The sequence below is a fragment of the Macaca nemestrina genome, chromosome 15, assembly GCF_043159975.1.
Source record: "Macaca nemestrina isolate mMacNem1 chromosome 15, mMacNem.hap1, whole genome shotgun sequence".
Taxonomy (NCBI): domain Eukaryota; kingdom Metazoa; phylum Chordata; class Mammalia; order Primates; family Cercopithecidae; genus Macaca; species Macaca nemestrina.
In genome coordinates this window covers 107,132,565-107,155,963 of record NC_092139.1, presented here as the reverse complement: position 1 = coordinate 107,155,963, position 23,399 = coordinate 107,132,565, and the positions used below count along the sequence as shown (strand labels likewise).

At 53.1% G+C, this 23,399-nt stretch overlaps 1 protein-coding gene and 2 long non-coding RNA genes across 11 annotated transcripts in view; 2 read left to right on the top strand and 1 right to left on the bottom strand.

Annotated features, from left to right (window-relative positions):
• Window positions 1-3,844: 3,844 nt before the first annotated feature.
• LOC105464420 (uncharacterized) lies at window positions 3,845-12,133 on the top strand. Of its 2 annotated transcripts, none has more exons than XR_976819.2 (3): window positions 3,845-3,920; window positions 8,132-8,285; window positions 11,995-12,133. It is a non-coding gene; the product is annotated as an uncharacterized lncRNA (long non-coding RNA). The 2 variants fall into 2 exon arrangements; XR_976818.2 differs by lacking the exon at window positions 11,995-12,133 and adding an exon at window positions 9,647-9,878.
• Window positions 12,134-12,648: 515 nt separating this feature from the next.
• Window positions 12,649-23,399, bottom strand: part of LOC105464418 (beta-1,4-mannosyl-glycoprotein 4-beta-N-acetylglucosaminyltransferase) — a 44,593-nt gene continuing 33,842 nt past the window's right edge. For 6 of the 7 annotated variants that reach the window (XM_011712306.3, XM_011712304.3, XM_071080618.1 and 3 more), the window contains exon 2: window positions 12,649-17,464. In XM_011712306.3, the coding sequence (XP_011710608.1) occupies window positions 15,862-17,464 (1,603 nt within the window). In that variant the 3' untranslated portion in view covers window positions 12,649-15,861. Of the gene's footprint in view, window positions 17,465-18,568; window positions 19,108-23,399 lie in introns of those variants that run through there. The other variant, XM_011712307.2, reaches the window with a different exon arrangement.
• On the top strand, window positions 16,872-22,503 carry LOC105464417 (uncharacterized). 2 transcript variants are annotated; one of them, XR_003014063.2, is made up of 3 exons: window positions 16,872-17,010; window positions 20,981-21,116; window positions 22,301-22,503. It is a non-coding gene; the product is annotated as an uncharacterized lncRNA (long non-coding RNA). The 2 variants fall into 2 exon arrangements; XR_011614160.1 differs by lacking the exon at window positions 16,872-17,010 and adding an exon at window positions 17,193-17,331.

The following is a 23,399-nucleotide window of genomic DNA, read 5'->3' as shown; positions in this document are numbered from 1 at the left end:
TGGTCCCTCCACCTGTGTTTTGGAGATGGTGAGGAAAGGACTAGCTCATCAGGCTGTTGAAGATTAATCAGAGAGGGCATGTGAGGCCTGACACATGAGGTGAGGGGTGGCTAATTATAAAATGTCATTGGAAGCTGGGTGCGGTGGCTCACACCTATAATCCCCCCACTTTGGGAGGCCGAGGCGGGCGGATCACCTGAGGTCAGGAGTTCGAGACCAGCTTGACCAACATGGAGGAACCCCGTCTGTATTAAAAATACAAAAATTAGCTGGGCGTGGCGGTGCATGCCTGTAATCCCAGCACTTTGGGAGGCCAAGGCGGAAGGATCACCTGAGGTCAGGAGTTCGAGACCAGCCTGGCTAACATGGTGAAATCCCGTCTCTACTAAAAAAACAAAAATTAGCTGGGCATGGTGGCGCGTGCCTATAACCCCAGCTACTCGGCAGGCTGAGAGGCTTAGGAGGCTACTCGGGAAGCAGGAGAATTGCTTGAACCCAGAAGGTGGAGGTTGCAGTGAGCCGAGATCGTGCCACCGCACTCCTGCCTGGCAACAAGAGCAAAACTCTGTCTCAAAAAATAAATATGTAAAATGTCATCGTTCTGTCTCAGGCATGGATGGGAACATGGAAATATTGGCCCATAGCAGACTGTTTTTTTGTTTTTGTTTTTGTTTTGTCTTGAGACAAGGTCTTGCTGTGTCACCCAGGATGGAGTGCAGTGGTACGATCATAGCTCCCCATAACCTTAAACTCCTGAGTTCAAATGATCCTCCAACCTAGCCTCCCGAGTAGCTGAGACCACAGGTGCATGCCACCATGCCTGGCTAATTTTTCATTTTTCGTAGAGACAGGATCTCACTATGTTGCCCAGATTGGACACGGCCAACTTTGGAAACCCAGGACTCCAGTTCCGGGGCAAGACCTCAGGGGAGTCATAGGCTGTGGGCCCCCGGGCCCTGGAGAGCCTTGGTGGTCAAAGGTCTGGGCCCAGGTGCCTGAGGTGGGATGCCAGAACAAAAACCAACAAAACTTTTTTGCTAAATGACTCGTAAGAACCAACATTGTTGTGTCCAATGCGTTAGCCAAGCAGTCAGTCGCTCAGCATTTACTGAGCAGCTAGTAGAAGCCAGGACTAGAGGCAGGAATGTAGAAATAAAATGCTCAGCTTCTGTCCTCATGAAGGTCAGGGTCAAAGTGGGAGATAGACAAACGCACACGTTGCCGGGGTCGAAGCCTTGGCAGGTGCCATGGGAAACCAACAGAGCCTGTGATCGGCGCAGAAGCTGGGGCTGGGACCCAACAGACTGGAGCACAGGGTGGGAAGATGAAGGTTGAGACACGAGGCCGGACAGGAGAGCACCTTGGCCTCAGACACCCCTGCCCGGCCTGAGGCTGCCCAGGGAGGAAGTGGTAGCCAGCAACGTGTGCTTAAGGCCATTCCACCTGCACCACTGGTCTGGAGTCAGCCGTGGGTTTGAACTCGACCACCTGACGGGAGACTTCAGCAAGGTTCTCAACAGCTCTGGGCCTCAGTGTCCACACCTGTAAATGAGGATTAGGTCAAGTTCCCAAGGAATCAGACCTTGAAATTGACTCATGCTAACCAAGATAGAGGGAGGGATAAGCAGATCAAGTGACTTGTTTGCAGTGAGAATTCCAGTCTCCCTGAGGTCTTAGGGAGTCCCCAGGTGAGGATGCAGGGCAGCAGAGGTCCAGGCAGAAGACATGGTATGGCCTTTGAATGTAGAAGTTCAAAGGACTAGAGCCCAGGGGATTCAGGAAAGAGAGGCCCAAGATGAAACTGGTGAAGAAGGTGAGGGTTGACCACACAGGGCCTGGCAGGCCACAGCCAGGAATCCAGCCCTGATCCTTCTAGCAATGGGAGATGCATCCTATGATCAGACTTGCATCTGGGAAACATAACCTGGCTGCTTTGTGGCAACTAGACAGGCAGGCTGAGATCCGAAGATAAGTGCCAAGCCACTGCAGTATCCACTTGAGGCTCTCATCAGCTGAGAGGAAGAGTTAACACTTATTAAGCTCTTCCTGTGTGCTAGCACTTACATTCACCGATTTCCCTAATCCTCAGCCAGATCTGCAAATATAAGAATTGCTGGCCGGGCGCGGTGGCTCAAGCCTGTAATCCCAGCACTTTGGGAGGCCGAGACGGGCGGATCACGAGGTCAGGAGATCGAGACCATCCTGGCTAACACGGTGAAACCCCGTCTCTACTAAAAAATACAAAAAATTAGCCGGGCGAGGTGGCGGGCGCCTGTAGTCCCAGCTACTCAGGAGGCTGAGGCAGGAGAATGGCGTGAACCCGGGAGGCGGAGCTTGCAGTGAGCTGAGATCCAGCCACTGCACTCCAGCCTGGGCGACAAAGCGAGACTCCGTCTCAAAAAAAAAAAAAAGAATTGCTATTTCCTCAGTTACATCCAACAAAATCGGATCTTAAGAGCCCTAAGTGGCAAGATTAGGAACTGTACTGAGGCCTGGAGCTCTGAATCGTCCATGGAACAGATGAAGTCACTCAGGACCAGGATGGAGAAAGGATGAGGGGCCAGGCTCGGTGGCTCACAACTGTAATCCCAGCACTTGAGAGTCTGAGGCAGCTGGATCACTTAAAGCCAGGAGTTCGAGACCAGCCTGGCCAACATGGTAAAACCCCGTCTCTACTAAAATCATCTGGACATGGTGGCGCGTGCCTGTAACCCCAACTACTCGGGAGGCTGAGGCAGGAGAATCACTTGAACCTAGGAGGCAGAAGTTGCAGTGAACCGAGATCGCGCCACTGCACTCCAGCCTCAGTGACAGAGCAAAACTCCATCTCGGAAAGAAAAAAAAAACAAAGAGGAAAAGGAGGGGAAACTTGAGGACACCGAAATCTAAGGAATCCGAAGGACAATGAAGAGCCCTTCGGAGGAACCATCAGAAGCTCAGCGCGGTGGCTCATGCCTGTAACCCCAACACTTTGGGAGGAGGCAGAAGTGGGAGGATTCCTTGAGGTCAGGAGTTCGAGACCAGCCTGGGCAACGTAGCATGACCCTGTCTCTACAAAATAATTTTTCAAAATATACATATATATATATATAGGAAAAGAATAAAAAGGGAAGGAGGGTGTGGTCATAGAGCCAGTGCCACAGCGAGTGCCACCTTGTCCTTCCCCAGGGAGGAGCTGGCCTGTGACTGGCTGGTTCAGCAAAAGGAGGGGTCAGAAACCCAGGACCTGAAGAGTGAGTGGGAACTAAAAAAAAGAGACAGTGGGCCAGGCATGGTGGTTCATGCCTGTAATCCCAGCACTTTGGAAGGCTGAGGCGGGTGGATCACCTGAGGTCAGGAGTTCGAGACCAGCCTGGCCAACATGGTGAAACCACTTCTCTACTAAAAATACAAAACTTAGCCAGACATGGCAGCAGGCACCTGTAATCCTAGTTACTCATGAGACTGAGGCAGGATAATCACTGGAACTCAGGAGGCGCAGGCTGCAGTGAGCCGAGATCACGCCACTGCACTCCAGCCTGGGCAACAGAGTAAGAAGTCTGTCTCCAAAAAAAAAAAAAAAAGAAAAGAAAACGAAAGAAAAAATGGAGACAGTGATTTTGCTGGAAAGGGAAAGAGAAGATGAAAGGACCACTACAGGGACAAAAGCCGATTATATGTGTTGCGTCTGGGTTGGTTTGAGAGTTGGCTGGTATTTTATTCTAGCCTTGATGCAGGGAGGGGCGGCCAGAAGAGGGAGAGAGATTGAAAAAGGCAGAGAGGGGGAGACCTCAATGGTGTGATGTCACAGAGGAGACAGGGAACAGTGAGAGAAGCCAGGTGCCCCTTAGCTGCAGGGGGAGCAGGGAGGGACAGCCCAGGCTTCCCAGCAAAAGGGCAGAGCCTGTGTCGTACCAGTCTCATTCCCTTTACTTTGCCAGGTAGGATGCCTTATAAAATTGAGACCCTGTGTAAATGCCTGGAGGGAATTGAAGGAAAATTGTCACTGGGTGATAAGACAGAAACCTCAGTCCAGCCCACCCCCTCCTCCCCACCCCCTCCTCCCCACCCCCTCCCAGGGGTTAGCCCAGGCTGATGGAGGAACAGAGGAATCAGGAGTTCCTGGTTCCTGTAACCAGATCAGGAAGGCTCTGGGAAGTCAGCCAGCCAGCAACCTGGAAATTACTGTCAAGAGAGAGCCTCCTCCCTCTTAATGGGGTTTGCTGTCATCAGATGTCATTATTCCTGTATTCACCAGACAAGAACCTGATATCCCCAGGCAGAAGGGCCGGTCCCCCATTCATCTGTAAAATCTCCACTGCCCACATTGTGCCAGTTGGTGTTGAAAAGGACAAAGGGAATGTAAGCTTGCTCACCGAACACCCTCCCTTTGCAGGTGGATTGGCTGCCTTTAAATTAGATGTCACTGCAGTCCAAGGGGATGGGACAAGGTAGTAGGATGGGGCAACAGGGGCTCCCTGAAGCTATAGCAGAAATTTGACTTGGCACTGCTGTGTGACTATTTAAAATAGTCATAGACTATTTTAAAGTTGGGGTGTAGTGGCCAGGTGCGATGGCTCACACCTGTAATCCCAGCACTTTGGGAGGCCGAGGCAGGTGGATCACTTGAGGACAGGAGTTTGAGACCAGCCTGGCCAACATGGTGAAACCCTGTCTCTACTAAAAATACAAAAATTAGTTGGGCGTGGCCAGACGCTGTGGCTCACGCCTGAAATCCTAGCACTTTGGGAGGCTGAGGAGGGCAGATCACGAGTTCAGGAGATCGAGACCATCCTGGCTAACATGGTGAAACACCGTCTCTACTTAAAAATACAAAAAATGAGCCGGGTGTGGTGGCGGGCACCTGTAGTCCCAGCTACTTGGGAGGCTGAGGCAGGAGAATGACGTGAACCCGGGAGGCAGAGCTTGCAGTGAGCCGAGGTCGTGCCACTGCACTCCAGTCTCAGAGACAGAGCAAGACTCCGTCTCAAAAAAAAAAAAAAAAAAGCTGGGCGTGGTGGTGCGTGCCTGTAATACCAGCTACTCAGGAGGCTGAGTTGAGTCATGAGAGTTGCTTGAACTTGGGAGGCAGAGGGTTGCTGTGAGCTGAGATCGCACCACTGCACTCCAGCCTGGGCGACAGAGCAAGACTCTGTCTCAAAAAACAAAAAAAGTTGGGGGTAGTGATAGAATCAGATCTAGGATGTGAGGCAAGGCAGGGTTCCTGGGTGTAGTTGTTCATGTCAAACACTGCACAAAGGCACCACATCAAGACCTTGTAGAATTGTATGTTTCTTACGACATTTCTTTGGCAGAAGGCAGCCTATCATTCTAACAAAAATCAGTGCACGTTGGCAATTTCCCAATAAATGGAAGTAAGATGTCTGAAGGAAGGGATGCCCTTGCCAATGAGTACAAAGGCCCATATGGGCTGGTGTCAGCCCTTTTCCTCGTGAAGAATGCATTGGTCAAGACTGGAAGAGTCTCTCGGCCTTGGCACCATCTTCTTGGAGACCTCTGTGCCATGAGAGCCAAGTGGAGGAAGAAGCAAATGTACAAGCTGAAGCGCAAAAGAAGAAAGATGAAGCCGGGTACGGTGCCTCACGCCTGTAATCCCAGCACTTTGGGAGGTCAAAGAGGGCAGATCCATTTGAGGTCATGAGTTCGAGACCAGCCTGGCCAACATGGCGAAACCCCATCTCTACTAAAAATACAAAATTAGCCAGGTGTGGTGGCACATGCCTGTAATCCCAGCTACTTGGAAGGCTGAGGCAGAAGAATTGTTTGAACCCAGGCAAAGGTTGCAGTGAGCTGAGATCGTGCCATTGCACTCCAGCCTTGGCAACAGGAGCAAAACTCTGTCTCAAAAAAAAAAAAAGGCCGGGCACAGTTGCTCATGCCTGTAATCCCAGCACTTCGGGAGGCCAAGGCGGGCGGATCACGAGGTCAGGAGTTCAAGACCAGCATGACCAACATGGAGAAACCCCGTCTCTACTAAAAAATACAAAAATTAGCCGGGCGTGGTGGCAGGCACCTGTAATCCCAGCTACTCAGGAGGTTGAGGCAGGAGAATCGCTTGAACCCAGGAAGCAGAGGTGTCAGTGAGCCGAGATCGTGCCATTGCACTCCAGCCTGGGTGACAGAGCAAGATTCTGTCTCAAAAAAAAAAAAAAAAAGAAAGAAAGAAAAGAAAGAAAGATGTGGCAGAGGTCCAAGTAAACCACCAGCTTGTGCACCTCTGGCAGCCACAGGAGCAGAAATGTGGGATGCCGGAGCCTGGAGATGCTGGCACAAGTTGTTGGACTGCATGCTGCTGTCTAGAACTTGTCTCTCATGGATCTAAAACTTCTGTCGCCGTCTGATCACGAAGACCACCTTTGAGGAACCCACCTTGCTCATAGCAGAGCAGTTCCTGTAAGAGCTGGGATTACAGGCATGAGCCACGGCACCCGGCCTGAGGCTTCTTCTTCTCAGACCAGTGAGGTGAAACCCAGAACCACACCTGGACCATGTACGCTCATTTCTACAGGTATTGACAACACCACTGGCAAAGCCTCCATTGACACACAAGCGTGAAGCCCTGTCTCCTCAGTGAGGCAGATGGGGGCAAGTGAACCCTAGCTAATGAGAGTGGCTGCCCTGGGTCTGCCAGAGTGCAGGGGTTCTTGGGCACGATGGTTTGGGGACAAGCCAGTGGGGCAGCGTGTACTACTATTACTGATAATGCAAGTTAGGGGCCTGAGGGACAGGTCACCCAAAGAAAGGTGGGTTATGACATGCACATCACATCAGCACAATGCAGCGAGAATTTAGTGCATACTGTTGGGCCCCAGGCAGCGTGGTAGGGACACAGAGGTGAGGAAGGCACCCCCACCCCTGCCGAGGAGGGAAGGCAGATGTTCCAGAGGTGCCCTCCGTTAGTGACCATCCTCAAAGTTCGGCTGCCTCCTGTGCTGATTTTGGAACCTCCATTTCCTGATCTGCAAAGGAGAGAAGAGGACACACCCCTTTCCTTCGAGTGCCTTGAGTACTTGCTAAAGTGTTCCCCTAGCACTGCCCACTTCATTTTATTTCCTAGGCTTAGTTTTCTTTCATCTTTATAATGTTCCATGATTCTTTTTTTTTTTTTTTTTTTTTTTTTGAGACGGAGTATCGCTCTATCGCCCAGGCTGAAGTACAGTGGCATGATCTCAGCTCACTGCAACCTCCACCTCCCGGGTTCAAGCGACGCTCCTGCCTCAGCCTCCTGAGTAGTTGGGACTACAGGTGCGCACCACCACACCTGGCTAATTTTTGTATTTTTAGTAGAGACAGGGTTTCGCTATGTTGGCCAGGATAGTCTCGATCTCTTGACCTCGTGATCCGCCCGTCTGGGCCTCCCAAAGTGTTGGTATTACAGGCATGAGCCACTACGCACGGCCGATTCTAATTTTTATACATTTGCTTTTCCATTTTGTGCTATGTATTTGTATAAAATGCCTCAAATCCTGCGTGGTGTGGAGTGAGAAGAAAGAAAGAGGAAAGACAGGAAAGAAAGAAAGCCATCCAACCCCAATGGAAACAAGAAGACCAAAATATTAAGAAGAAAGAAAAAGACAGAAAACGGCAGAGAGAAAGGAAGGGAGGAAGGGAGAAAGAAAGGAAGGGAAGAAGGGAGGGAGGGCAGGGCACAGTGGCTCACGTCTGTAATCCCAGCACTTTGGGAGGCCAAAGTGGGCGTATCGCTTGAGGTCAAGAGGTCGAGACCAGTCTGGCCAACATAGTGAAACCCCATCTCTATTAAAAATACAAAAATTAGCCAGGCGTAGTGGTGGGTGCCTGTAATTCCAGCTACTCAGGAGACTGAGGCAGGAGAATTGCTTGAACCTGGGAGGCAGAGGTTGCAATGAGCCGAGATTGTGCCACTGCACTCCAGCCTGGGTGATAGCGTGAGACTCAAAAAAGGAAAAAAAAAAAAAAAAAGGAAAGAAAGAAAAGCAAGTGAGATGGCAGTCACAGTCATGCCTGGCCCTCCCACTAGGAGGCAATGCAGCACAATGAGAAGGGTATTGGAGTCCCTGGTCCTAAATCCTGGTTAGGCGCTGTATGCCTTTGAGCAATTCATGCCCTTAATCTCCCTAAATCCTGAGATTCCCCCCTTTAATCTTCCCAGGCTGGAAAATGGAAGGGCCCAGTTCTGAATATCACTCAGTTCCGCAGGAGAAAAGCTGACACTCCAGTGAGCGCTGGCAGCACCCCCACAGGATTCCATGAGGCAATGTATGCAAAGTGCTGCCTTGTACAGGCTCCGGGCGCTTCTTCCTCCAGTGAGTTTGCACTCCAGGCAATATTTAGTAACGTCTGTAAACCTTTTTTGGTTGTCACACTTGCGGGGGTGGGTTCCACTGGCATCTAGCGGCTGGAGGCCAGGGACACTGCTTCAGCACCCTACACTGTACAGGACAGCCTCATAGCAAGGAATGAACTGGCCTGCAGTGTCGGCAGTGCCCAGCCTGGGAATCCCCGGCCTACTCTCAAACACTTTTGAGCTCCTAGAAAGCAGAAAAATGTGTCTCGTTTTGTTGTTGTTGTTGTCGTTCTTGTGTTTTGAGACAGGATCTCACTCTGTTGCCCAGGCTGGAGTGCAGTGGCGCGATCACAGCTCACTGCAACCTCGACCTCCTGGACTCAAGCAATCCTCTTGCCTCAGCCTCCTGAGTAGCTGGGACCACATTGTGAGCCACCACGCCACCACGCCCAGCTACTTTAAAACATGGAGTACAATGGCACTATCTCGGCTCCCTACAACCTCCGCCTCCCAGGTTCAAGCAATTTTCCTGCCTCAGCCTCCCGAGTAGCTGGGATTACAGGCACCCACCACCACACCCTGCTAATTTTTGTATTTTTAGTAGAGACAGGGTTTCACCACGTTGGCCAGGCTATTCTCGAACTCCTGGCCTTAGGTGATCTGCCCACCTCGACCTCCCAAAGTGCTGGGATTACAGGCGTGATCCACTGAGCCCGGTTTAGGTTGTTACCTTTGAATACTTTGGGGACACTCATGTGGATGAGGGCCTGGCCTTGTCCCGTGTGGCCTTCTAGAAGGCCCAGTGCTCTAACGGGCCTGCTGTGAGGCATGCTGGGTCTTCAGAAGGCAGCCTGGCAGGACAAGTGGGAGGTTCTAATTACACTGTGGGGGCTCCCGTGTGACAGTCAACAGCAGTGCCAAGTCTGGGCCAGGTTGGGCCAATAACTGGGGGGCAACCTACCCTGTAGGCAAGGCCTTGCAGAGGAGGAAGTTTGGGCCAGAGAATACCTGCTGCCCTCTGGTGGTGTCTTTTTTAAAAAGGAATTTGGCTGGGCGGGATGAGCCCACATCTGTAGTCCCAGCACTTTGGGAGGCCACGATGGGTGGATCATCTGAGGTCAGGAGTTCAAGACCAGACTGGCCAGCATGGCGAAACACCATCTTTACTAAAAATACAAAAATTAGCCAGGCTTGGTAGCAGGCACCTGTAATCCCAGCTACTTGGGAGACTGAGGCAAGAGAATCATTTGAACCTGGGAAGCGCAGGTTGCAGTGAGCCAAGATCATGCCACTGCACTCCAGCCTGGGTGACAGAGCGAGACTCCATCTCAAACAAACAAACAACCCAGCAAAGGAATTTATGGGCTCACATTTTTATAGGAAGCCGAGTTCCATTTTGGCCACATGGTATTTGAGGTGACATTGACACCTGGGGGCCTCGTCCAGCAGGCAGCGGGCTTCATGGGCTGGGTCCGTAGGAAAGAGGACTCCCTGGAGAGATGGAGCCAGCTCCACCTTGGTAAACATGGAGAACGGCACGCAGAGGGTGGATCCAGGACCAAGCCCTGGGATCCCCCTTATTAAAGGGGTGCACGGGGAAAAAGGAACCAGGAAGACAACCAGGAAGAAATGTCATGGAGGAGGAAGAGGAGAGCCACGAGACAGATGAGTCACGGAGACTAAGGGAAGCAGACCCAGGAAGGGATGCATGACCCACGCGTCACATGCAAGGAGATGGAGGGTGTGGTTGGGGCCACGATGCTGACTGCTCACACTTATGGAGCTCTCACCATGCTCCAGGCTCTGCTCTAAGCTCTAAGCATCCTCACAATCACCCCTGGAGGTCTGTCCTATGATGGTCCCGTGTTACAGATGAGGACACCAGCTGGTGGCTGGTGAAAGGCCTGTTGGAGGCAGCTGAGGCTGTGCCAAAGGTACCATCTGGGCCCCGGATTTCTGTTGGAGAACCACCTTCCCTTTTCCTCAGTCAATAGACACAGGGCTTTGATTGATCTACATGAATTGGCAGATTCCATCCCAAGTCCCACCAGTCTCACTGATGCATTCAGGGATGTTCACGTGACCTAAATCAAGTCAGTGAGATCCACGCCCAAGACTTTGAGAGAGAAGAGCTCTATTTCTTTTGTGCTGAGCTTAAAGCTGAGATGGTGAAGCCTGGAGCTGCTGCAGCCATCTTGCAGGCACGAGGGGTAAACCTGTCTGAGACTCGGGATAGCACAAGTCGGGAAGTGCAGCTGTGTTCAGCCACAAGAGAGCTGGATGACAATGTGACTGTACCTGAAGCCGACATTACCCCTGAACTTTACCATTAGTGAACCAATACGTTCCTTGCCTGCCTCACTGGTTTGGGTTGGTTTATCTAGTTTGCCTCACTGGTTTAGGTTGTCGTTAAATGAAAGCAAACTATACCAGTTATCTATGGCCACAATTAAGCTTTGTAAGAAACCACAGAGACTTTGCAGCAATTGAGCTCATGAGACTGGATCAGTGTTTAGGCTGGACTTGACTAGGCAGTTTTTCTGCTGTCAGCCGGGCTCACACACGCTGGTCAGCTGGGATGAGTGGGAAAAGCAGGCCACGTGTAGAGGCCACCATGGCAAACATTTGAGTCACTGTTGATGTTTTGCCTCTACAAGCTCTTCGCCATCTAGGATAGGAATTTGGAAAGTGGTTGGTGAAACTGATGCAGGGTTGGGCTTTTCTGCGAACACCTCAGAGAAACAGAATTACAAGAAATGCATGCCTATGAGAGAGGCTAGTTTGTTGCAGATCGTCTCTCCCTTCCGGTTTGTGTGCTGTTTCCTTGGGATTAGGTCCAGGTGGTTAATTTTTGGCAGCAGACCTCACAGGTGCTGTGGGGTCCTTTTACAGACGTGGAAAATGGGTATAATGGGGAGCGACATCTTTTAGCTCAGAGTCTGGCACAAAATAGGCACTTAATCAATGTCTCTAAATACTAATGATCATGATGATGATGATGATGATTCACCATAGGAGGTGATTTAAGGGTTGTTAACTTGATCTTAAAGGGCATGTGGGTCACTACTGCCCTCTTCTGGATAGGTAGGGTGTCTACATCTTCTCCACTTCCTCAAGCCTGTGGAATTCAGCCCCCACTCCATCCCCACTCCAAGTACCTGCAGCAGGTACCTTTATGGGCTTTGTGAGTGTGGTCAGAAGTCCAGGCAGTCCCAGCCCCCAGGTGTCAGACTGATGCATGTGTGACACTTTGCGAGTGTTCAGAAAACATGAGCCCTTGCTTTGGCCACCAGGACTGCAGTCACGCCTCCTCCCATCTCTGGGCCTCCATCCTCTCTGTCTAACATGGAGGTTGCACAGCCACCCCACAGGGGACCATGGCAGAGCTCAAAAAGTGTCTGTTGCCGGACGCGGTGGCTCACGCCTGTAATCCCAGCACTTTGGGAGGCCGAGACAGGCGGATCACGAGGTCAGGAGATCGAGACCATCCTGGCTAACACGGTGAAATCCTGTCTCTACTAAAAATACAAAAATTAGCCGGGCGTGGTGGCGGGCGCCTGTAGTGCCAGCTACACAGGAGGCTGAGGCAGGAGAATGGCATGAACCCCGGAGGCGGAGCTTGCAGTGAGTGGAGATCGTGCCACTGAGCTCCAGCCTGGGCGACAGAGTGAGACTCCGTCTCAAAAAAAAAAAAAAAAAAAAAAAAGTGTCTGTTCCTACCACCTCAGATTCTCTTTAGGACACACACAGGGGACTCCCAGGACAACTCCAGTGTCCACCCGGCCCAGAGGAAGCTCCTTGGAAGTGCCCACATCCCAAGGCTCCAGGCGCTGTCCAAGCACAAGTCCAAGGTCGGCTCCATGGGACAGAGATACCTGCTCCTGGGAGTCCAGAGGACCTGGTGCTGAGAGTCCAGACCCAGAATCGACACGGCTGTGACCTTGGATGAGGCATTTAGAACTCAACAGGAAAAACTGCTGAGGCAGGAGCACTTATTTTGATGCTCCAGAGCAGAATTGGAGAACCACTCCCTCGCTGCAGAGGCACCAAAGCCTTCATCCAGATCCCCAAAGGGGTCCCTGCCCACTGCAGGAGGGTGGGCGCACCCAGTCCTAGGAGCCTGGCCCACTTCTGCTTCCTTTTGCCAGACCTCGGCCCAGCATCTTCCACTTCCCAGCTGCTTCCACCTGCGGCTGGGGAACACTTCGTCCCTAAGTGAAGGTGCTCCCTGCAGCCCCCTCACCCCACTGGCCATCCAGTCCTCAGGAAGGTCTTGCACGCCATGGATCCAGAAGCAAGGGTGTCTTTAGCAAGACCAGAGACACCTCCTCCCACCCCTCCCTGCCCCAGAGCACCCACAAACCAGCCACATACGCACACAATTCAGACTTTGTAGCTGTTTTTATTATTAATATTATCTTCTCCTTTAAGCATCCCTTTAAGGGTGAAATGAAATCCAACCATTTACAGAGAAAATGATTTCAGAATGTACATATTGATTTTCCCTTACAAAAAAAAAAATAATACTATTATTGATGTCCTTAAATTATACATTTCCCAGGGTCCTGCCTTCTGCTTGGGCAAGTCCTGTCTCCCCACCCGGACTCTCCCTCTTGCCCCCAAAGCTCTCCCATGCTGCCCCTGGGAACCAACGTGACCCATGGGTGGACAGGGCCGGCCATGCTTCCTGGATGCTTGGCATGGACAGGCCTCCTTGGGTCTAGGGGTCTCAGGGCCAGTTATTCCCGGGGAGAAGCGTGGACATGGGACATGGCAGCAGTGGTCACATTCAGCTTGGTTTCCCTTTGTACTGAGGGAGTGGCCCTGGGTTCCTCTACCTCCACCAGATTCCCAGTGTATGCTGTGATGATATGTGAAACTCTTCAACCCCGCGCCCTGGCCTCCACCCCTCTAACAGCTGTCCTCTCCACCGATGGCCAGGCCTTCACTCCTGCTGCTGTGAACAGGCCCTGCCCCACCAGGTCTGTGAGGAAGGCAGGGCCTGGCAGCTCTGAGCTGCTCCTGTCTTCCTTCCCTTAGCCCTGAGCTGGTGCCCTGGAGGGACATCCCCACAGCAACTGAGGGTGCCAGGGGCGTGGGGTGAGGAAGCTGCCAAGGAGGGAGGCCCCAGGCTAGAGCCTGGGCATGATCAGGAGCCGTGAGACTCCCTGTCTGTGGGATGCAGCCTGGCCTGGATTGACCCAGAGCCACAGGGACCCTGACTTCTTGAGCCACCTCTCGGCCCCAAGAGGAAACAGAAAGGAAGGCTGCTGTGACTTCAAAGGAGTTCCATGGGGGCAGTCCCCTAGATGGGAGTGAAGTGGCTCAGAGCCCCTCAGCCCACTTCACGCTTGCCCACCAGTGGCTGCTCTGAGGCCAGCCCCCCACACCATGCCCTCACTGGGCACTTAACCCAGACAGAGCTGTGGCAAGGAGATGCCCTCCTCTTCTGGCCCATCAGGAAACCCCCAACAATAAGACAACTGGAGATGGCCCCACTGGAGGTGGGGGAGGGGACGGGTGGGATCATGTGGCTGGGGCTGAGAGGGGCTGGGGAGGTAGTGGGCTCTCAGCTGCACAGCCCTCAGGTCAGGAGGATTCTCATTCCTCAGACTGAAAGACAGACAGACGGACAGACCCTGCATCCCCTTTAGCTTTGCTTTCTAGGCTCCCCAAGGGCTTTCCGCCTCAGTCATTTTGGGGAGCTGCAGGAGGTGTGGCCACAGGCCTGACGAAGGACACCTGGGCCTGGCCTCCCCCATCCACACACAAGCATGTATTTACAGGGACACAGCAATACAGACATGTACAAATACACACCAAGCATGCACCCATGCCCATAAATATACACACACACACACGCACAAACATGAGCCATTCCACAGGTCAGCTCTGCAAACCAGCATCATTGGGTAGCCTTTGAGGGGCCGAGGGGAGGGGGCGTTTCCCCTTCCCACAGAGCTGCAGGCTCCTCACTGCCCCCCGCCCTGGGCTGCACAGTGAGGGGAACAGGAACAAGCTATTCCGGAAACTCTGACAATGAGAGCTGGATCTGACGACTGAATTATTGCTGCCCCCTCTCCCTCTCCCAGAGATGCTACTGGTCCCCCATATCCATTCTCTTCTTCTCTATCAATAAGAGAACTCCCAAGGTGAGGCCAGACACATGGCGGCCGCACTGAAGACTACACTTCCCAGGTTCCCTTGCAGCTGCTTGTGGCCATGTGGCTGAGACCCAGCCAATGAGAGGCCAGCAGAGGTGAGCCTGCCAATTCTGGCTCATGCCCTTAGCAAAAAGTGGGTGTGCCCCTCTTGCCTATTTCTGCTTCCCTCAGGCTTGGATGCTCACAGGAGGGTTGGCGCTGGAGCAGCCACTGTGTACCCAAAATTGGAAGGTGCGTATGAAGAAACACAGAGCTGCCCTACCAGCTCTGGGCCATCTCAATCTAGACTAATTAGAAACAAGCTTCTGTCTTGCTTAAACCACTGTATTTCAGGGTCTCTTAATCACAGCAGCTTAGACTCAATTCCAACAAAGACATCTCAACCAAAGCAAGCTATGAGAAATAGGAAGCATACAACTGGCCTTATTGTCCCTTCTTGGGCCCAAGGCAGCCTCATGGCCCCTTCCTGGCCCCCAGCCAGCCTGCCCCAAGGAGGGGCACAATAGTGACTGCAGGTGGGACTGGGTGTCAGAAGGAGGGGGTGATGGGGAGGGAGAGACGGATCCGTGCAGAGGCCTCATGTCGGTCTTCTCCTTCCCAATTCCCCCTCAAGGCCCCACTTACAACTGGACTCCTGGCCTTGCAAGGACTGAGTGCACAGTCCACAAGACAGCAATGTAAAAACGGGAGAAGGAACGTCAAGGCCCGGTTTGGAACCCAAAGGAAAGCTCCTCAGGATTCTCCAGGCCCCTGTGTTGGCTTACGACAACCTGAGGGGAGCAGAGAGACAGACTCAGGGCAGCCAGGTCCTGTCCTTTGTGGCAGGCGGTGGAGTTCTGTCTCCCTCTGGCCCAGCACTTGACAACACTGCAAAGCATCCCTCAGCACCTCCTCTTGGTAGGATGTGGTTTTTCATCTCTTCCCTCCCAGGCGTCCATGCTTCCCCGTGGACCCAAATGCATCTACTTACAGAGCCCTGGGTCCTCCTGGCAGGCTGGTCTCCCACACCTAGCCCAAGACCCAGGGATGCCAAATGGTGGGCTTTTCTCCTGGTCTGGCCACGCCCCAGAGGCTGCCTGGTGGGACCCTGCAGGCTGTCTTCCCCAGCCCTGCCTGCCGTCCCCCGCTACCCAGGGACCACCACACACACTCCAGTGGCACCTCCTGGCCACAGCCACAGCAGTCTTGGCAGTCAGAAGGGCCACCCAGCCATCACGGCCTGCGCCCTCTCCCAACAGGAGGGATGTTTTCTGAGCTCAAAGACCTGACCCTTGATTCACAAGGGTGAAGTAGGGAAACTCTACCCCCACTCCCACTCCCCACCCACTCCTGGTCCTCTCAAGAACCACGGAGCTGGCAGGAGGCAGGGAGATAGCGCTAGGGGCCGTCGCCACCCCCGCCCTGCCACGAGCCCTATCAGATCATGCAGCCCTAGCCTTCAGCCTCATCCAGTTTGCCCCGGGCGGGCAGCCTTCCCTCGGGACCCCTGTGGCGGCGCCCTCCCGCCGCCGTGCTCCTGGGCTCCTGGTAGGGGTTGTCCAGCAGGTAGCGGAACTGGTCGTAGTTCTTCAGCAGGTACTTGGGCGCATACATGTGCTCGCTGGGGTCCGCGGGCGGGTACTCCTGCTGCGTGCCGTCGAACCAGCCCCCGGTGCGGATCAGGCCGCGGATGTAGTTCAGGTCCCGCTTGTCCTCGTAGTCACCCCAGCGCGGGAAGTCACCATTCTGGGCGGACACGAGCTTGAAGTAGATGCCCTCGGGCGTGAAGCACCAGGAGCAGTGCCAGCCGGCGAAGTGCAGGGGGCTGCCCAGCGACCACTGCACCAGGATGTGGCCGGTGCGGTTCTCGTACTGCCTGAAGTTGGGCATGGTGTAGTACTGGCGGCGGCGCAGGCGGATGCCGTCCAGCCCGTACACTGCCTGCAGCATGTCCACCGTGCAGCCCGACACCACCTCCAGGGTGCCCGGCTGCTTCCAGAAAAAGCCGTAGAGTGACTTGCGCATGTGGAAGGCGAAGGGCTCGGTCCAGCCGTCGTAGAGCTTGAGGAAGAGGACGCCGTCCCGGGCCGGGATCTCGTCCGCGTCGTCAATGATGAAGACGTCGTCGGGCCGCAGGTTGCGCAGCCGCGAGACGCCGTCCTGGGTGAGGAAGGTGCGCAGGTAGTCGTCGGCGATCCAGCCGTCCTGCCGGCCGCCGGGCGGGAAGTGGTCCAGGAAGACATAGAGCACCTTGTGGCGGATGTACTCGAAGGTGCCGTTGGTCAGCATCTCCCGGAACTTGAGTGGCCGCGGCTCCCCGTAAGCTGTGAAGTTGGACTCACACACCACGAAGGCGTCCACCACGTCACCCAGCTCGTGGAAGCGCACGTCCAGCAGGTCGAACTCGTGGTTGACGTTGATGGCATTGATGACGCGGCGCGGCACCTCCCTGGGCACCAGCCGCTCCTTGGTGGGCAGGTTGGAGTACTGCACCACGGTGGGCACACCGCAGCTGGGTCCATGCCAGCCGGGCAGGCACACGCACTCCACCCACTTGCGCCGCGCGCCCCGGCCGCCCGTGCGCTCCCGGGCGCTCAGCAGGTACCGGGGTGGGCGCCGGGCCGAGGAGCCGTTGGCCCCCTCGGGCTTCTCCTCCGGCCGTCCTGGGGGCGGCCTCTCCAGCATCTTGGTGCCGGGTTTGAAGCAGACGCCGCCAGCCTTGGTGCGCACGAAATACTCGGTGGTGTCCTCGGGCAGCACGAAGTCCACCCGGTGGAGCTCCTCCGCCGCCTTGCTGGGCGGTAGCGGCTGCAGCAGGGGCGAGTGCGAGTAGAGCGGGGTGCGCAGCAGGTCGGGGTCTCCTGGCTCGGGGCTGGCCTGGGGCGTGACCGGCGCATTGTTCCAGAAGAAGCTGGACACCAGGTTAGGGCTGAGGGAGGCCAGTTCTCGGGGGAAGGTAACATAGGACAGGGTCTTGAAGAAGTGCAGGAAGGAGATGAGGCACAGGCCGGCCATACAGAACATGAGAAAGAGCTTGTAGCGTCTCATTTTCATCCTGTGGGAGAGAGAGACAGCAGACCCATCAGGGCAGCCCAGGCTCCTTTCCTAGGAAGGGGACCCTAGGAGGCCTCTGCTGTCACCTTGCTGGAGAATGTGGTGGCCAGCACCTGCTGCCCCTGCATGGAGTGACCTTCTGCCCCCAAGAGACAGCTCGCGGCACCAAGGCCCCTGAAAGCTCTAGCACTGAGGACACCCCTGTGCTCCCACAGCCCTTCCCTGAGACCCCCAGGCCACCACCGTGTCCCCTTTGCAGCCTGCTCCTCCGCCTGGCCCACCCCACCCTGACTGTATGGCTGCTCTGCTAGACTTGGCTCCAGGAGCAAAATGCGCCCTGGGAAAAGCTCAACCCGCAGTGCAGACACTGCCGGAGGAAAGGACAGCGAGAGGAGGCTGCAGGTTGCCCTCCCGGGTCCTGTCCCTCCTCTCCTATCTTCGTTGTTATGGACATACTGACAAACCTTTTGAATACTTTTTCACTGAAAAAACTCACAGCTCTCAAGGGAAAACACTTATTCTAACATATTTAAGGAATAAAATTAGGCCAGGCATGGTGGCTCACGCCTGTAATCCTAACACCTTCCGAGGCTGAGGCAGGAGGATTGCTTGAGCCCAGGAGTTTGAGACCAGCTTGGACAACACAGTGAGACCCCATCTCTACAGAAAATTTAAAAATTAGCCAGGTGTGGTGCCATGTGCCTGTGGTTCTAGCTACTCAGGGGGCTGAGGTGGGAAGATCACTTAAGACTTCGAGGTTGAGGCTGCAGTGAGCCATGATTGCACCACTGCACCCCAGCCTGGACAACAGACTGAGCCACCGTCTCAAAAATAAAATAAAATAAAATAAAAGTTCCCCTTCATTATCCCATGCCCTTTACTAATCTCCAGGCATAAAAATTTGAGGTCGGCCAGTGCAGTAGTTAATGCCTATAATCCCAGCACTTTGGGAGGCCAAGGTCGGTGGATCACAAGGTCAGGAGTTTGAGACCAGCCTGGCCAACATGGTGAAACTCCGTCTCTACTAAAAATACAAAAATTAGTTGGCTGTAGTGGTGCATGTCTGTAATCCCAGCTATTCGGTAGGCTGAGGCAGGAGAATTACATGAACTCAGGAGGTGGAAGTTGCAGTAAGCCAATATTGCACCATTGCACTCCAGCCTGGGCAACGAGAGCAAGACTCCACCTAAAAAAATTAAAAAAATAAAAAAATTTTGAGGTCTATCTCTGGCTTTCTATGCAATTTTTCTATTCTGGGTTTAATATTTTTCACAAACATTACCATACAGGACACTAAGTCTAACGAAGCTGTTTTCCTCAGTCAATGATAGATTTAAAAGATTTTGGTATCAGTAGAAATAAATGTACCAGTTCCTTTTAAATCCCACATATTACATGGCTATTGTGAATAAATCACTCTGTATCATGACTCATGATATAATCATTTGCTATACATTTATACAGTTTGATTTATCAATTCGTTTATGGTTGTGGGATGGAGATGCTTGTATATTCTTATTCTCCAATTTAAATAAGTTTTTTTTTTTTTTGAGACAGAGTCTCGCTGTCGCCCAGGCTGCAGTGCAGTGGTGTGATCTGGGCTTACTGCAAGCTCCGCCTCCTGGGTTCATGCCATTCTCCTGCCTCAGCCTCCCGAGTAGCTGGGACTACAGGCGCCCGCCACTACGCCTGGCTAATTTTTTGTATTTTTAGTAGAGATGGGGTTTCACTGTGTTAGCCAGGGTGGTCTCGATCTCCTGACCTCGTGATCCACCCGCCTTGGCCTCCCAAAGTGCTGGGATTACAGGCGTGAGCCACCGCACCCGGCCTTTTTTTTTTTTTTTTTTTTTTAAGACAGAGTCTTGCTCTGTCGCCCAGGCTGAAATGCAGTGGTGCGATCTCTGCTCACTGCAGCCTCTGCCTACCAGGATCAAGGAATTCTCCCGCCTCAGCCTCCCAAGTAGCTGGGATTACAGGCACACGCCAACACACCGAGTTAATTTTTATATTTTTAGTAGAGATGGGGTTTCGCCATGTTGGCTAGGCAGGTCTCGAACTCCTGACCTCAGGTGATCCGCCCATCTCGGCCTCCTAAAGTGCTGAGATTACAGGTGTGAGCCACTGTGCCTGGCCTAAATAGACTTTTAATTTTAGAATATTTGTAGATTATCAGAAAAGGTGCAAAGACGACAGCACAGAGGCTTCCTCACGCACCTCACCCTATTGCTCCCAGCTGACACCACCATGGGACATTTGTCACAACTAGGAAACGGACATTGGAATGTCACCATTAGCCAAACCCCACACTGGATTTGGATGCCTCGTTTTATGAATGAGCCGTGCAGCCACAGAGCACCTCCGACTGCAGCCATCCAGCTCATTTCACCCTTGAGTCTAGGCAGGTGAGCAGGCAGGCCAGGAGTTTACATTCATTTGACCAGTGAAAATGCTGGGTGGGGCCAAGTGGGACCAGTGACCTGTCCGGGGGGACCCAGTGAGTCACAGAAAAGGCTGAGACAGAAACCTTGCCTTTGGCATCTGGCACTGTCCCACCTAGATATTCTTAAAATGTTCCCACCTGTGGCTTCTCTTTATTTTTGATTCTTTCTCTGGGTCATGCTCTCCCCCTCACTTTTTTTTTGAGATGGTGTCTCGTTCTGTCACCCAGGCTGGAGTGCAGTGGTGAGATCCCGGCTCACTGCAACTTCCACCTCTCAGGTTCAAGCAATTCTCTTGCCTCAGCCTCCCAAGTAGCTGGAATCACAGGCATGCACCACCATGCCCCGCTAATTTTTATATTTTTAGTAGAGATGTGGTTTCACCACATTGGCCAGGCTGGTCTTGAACTCCTGACCTCAAGTGATCTGCCCGCCTCAGCTTTTGAAAGTGCCGGGATTACAGGCATGAACCACTGTGGCCAGCCTCCCTACTTTTTAACTCTGAGGACAGCAAGGTAGGGTGGAAAGATAGGCACTTGGGTTAGGCACAGTGGCTCACACCTGTAATCCCAGCACTTTGGGAAGCCGAGGCAGGTGGATCACCTGAGGTCAGGAGTTGGAGACCAGCCTGGCCAATATGGTGAGGCCAACCGTCACTACTAAAAATACAAAAATTAGCCGGGCATGGTGGTGGGCACCTGTAATCCCAGCTACTCAGGAAGCTGAGGCAGGAGAATCGCTTGAACCCAGGAGGTGGAGGTTGCAGTGAACCGAGATCGCACCATTGCACTCCAGCCTGGGTGACAGAGCAAGAGAGCGAGACTCCGTCTCAAAAAAAAAAAAAAAAAAAAAAATCAAGACTCCTCATCATTCTGAACCTTAGTTTCTCCCTCTGTGAAATGGGCACAGAGTTCCTGGCATGCAGCATGTGCTCCATAAGCTCTTGTTCCTTTCAATGCTCAAGGCTAGATGCCCCCAATGTAATTTTCTCTAAGCCACATGGTCATAAGGCACAGAATCATAACACGATTGATCTGGAAATTTTAAGGACCATCTCCTCCAACTCTTTTATTTTATAGAGGAGGAAACCAGGACTTAGGGGCCTTCAGGGACCTGCCCAAAGTCACAACAGAGCTGGAGTGTGAACCAGGCAGCTGGGCTCTGCACCAGGTGCCCCTCATGGCCTCAGCTTGGCGAGAAGTCCTGAGAAGGCTGGTAAGAAGCAGTCAAGCTGTTGATCCTGACAGGGCAGTGCTTGCCCCATTCGAGCTCAGATATCCCTCCTCTAGTAAACACCTGCCCCCTGGAGCTGCCCACACGGAGTGGGCACAGCTGACTGCAGGCAGGTAGAACAATCTGGGATAGGGGCCTGACCTCTGGTAAATGGTAGATGTCCCAGGGCGGAGCTGGGGCTGTTCTCCACTGGCGTTTGGAAGGAGGGGCTGCCCCTTGATAACATTTTGAAGTGGGTCTTCTGCACTTCATTCTCCATTTTGGATTCCAGCCCTTGTCTGGCAAAGTGAGACCAGTTGGGCTGGACCAGCAGGGTGAGCAAAAGGGGCTAGGAGTTCCTGCTGCAGCCAGGACCAGGCACAAGGCAATACTGCAGCCAGGGTTAGCATGGCAGAAACTTCCAGAGCAAACTACTCATGGGGTTTCAGGACTTGGAAAGGCAGCCTGGATCCTTCTGGTGGGCTATTTTTCTTTTTTCTTTTTTTTTTGAGACGGAGTTTTGCTCTTGTTGCCCAGGCTGGAGCGCAGTGGTGCAATCTCGGCTCACCACAACCTCTGCCTCAAGCAATTCTCCTGCCTCAGCCTCCTGAGTAGCTGGGATTACAGACATGCGCCACCATACTGGCTAACTTTGTATTTTTAGTAGAGGTGGGGTTTCACCATGTTGGTTAGGCTGGTTTTGAACTCCTGACCTCAGGTGATCTGCCTGCTGGGATTACAGGTGAGCCACTGTGCCTGGCCTTAGTGGGCCATTGTTCTCTACTTGGGACCTGCCTCTGTGGGGGACATTCCAAGTTACACAACTGGTGTAAGCTATGGGGAGGGCATGGCCTGGGGCTGCCATTCAGACTCTAAATCCCCTGGCAGCACGAACAAAGGCTTTAGCAAAGCAAGGTAAGAGGAACTCAGAGAGGCAAGGAAACAGCTTGCTTGGCGTAAAGGGCTTCCGTGGACCTGCTAAGGTCAGATTGACCCAGCTGCCCCTTGGCTGGCTTTCAGGATCTAGTTACTCGCAGCCAGCTGTGCCCTTCTGAGCACGGACTCACCAGTGCTTAGGAGCTCCCCTCTGAGTCACTGGAGCCTTCAGGGCAGGGCCCCTTAATAAGGCCTTAGTCTGGCTTGCTGCTGAGAATCAAGGATCTGAGCATGTTTCCCTCATCACTCAGGCTGCTAGGAGGCTCAGAAGCACACAGCCTCAGAAGCACACAGTGGTTAGCCCCGAGCATGTCAACAGTGCCTCACAGACAGCATTTTCTTGGACTCCTTCACTTGCAGCTGCCCGCACAGTTTCAATCCTTTTCAGCTCAATTCCTTTTTGTCTTTTCGTTTTTTTATTGAGACAGCATATAAATAAAATGGAACGAATAAGCACTGGCACTCAGGGTCTCATTTAAATCTCTCAACCACTCTGGTACTTCATTTAAACTGCCCTGTTTTAACAGATGGAGAAAACGAGACTCAGAAAGATGGCAAGATTTTCCCAAAAGGACAATTAAGGAGGTGGCCGAGTCAGGACTTGAACATAGTTCTGGTTCTCCAGCCAGCGCCTCTGTCCCTCATGACAGCTGAGACCACCAGATCCCTCTGTAGTGCAGGTGGCCCAGCTGTGGGCTAAAGCCATGCAACCAAACTGGGCCCCAGCTGGTGGCATCTCAGCTTCCAGTACAAAGCTTCATCAAGGCTGGGCACAGTGGCTCATGCCCCTGTAATCCCTGCACTTTGGGAGGCCGAGGTGGGCAGGTTGCTTGAGTCCAGGAGTTTAAGACCAGCCTGGGCAACATGGCTAAACCCCGTCTGTACAAAACAAAAAACAAAACAAAAATTAGCAGGGCGTGGTGGCATGTGCCTGTAGTTCTAGCTACTTGGGAAGCTGAGGTGGGAAGACTGCTTGAGCCCTGCAGGTCAAGGCTGCAGTGAGCTGAGATCGCAATACTGTACTCCAGCCTGGGCACGGTAGTGAGACTCTTATCTCAAAAGCAAAAACAACAAAGCATTGACACACCATCAGGTGTAACAATAAAACTGTCACTGAGGCTCACATGCCAGACACTGTCCTAAGCATGTTATGCGTGACTGCACTGAATCCTCCCAACATGAAACAGGTCCCCTTCTATAAGGAAACCGAGGCCGTGGAGATGATGTCACTTGCACAGCATTGCACAATAGAAGGATCATACTGGACCCTGTAGGGTCAATCACGGGGTTGTGTCCAGGGCTAAAGCTGTCCTGAGCCCCTTCCAGCTGCCAAGTTCGATCCAAGTAGAG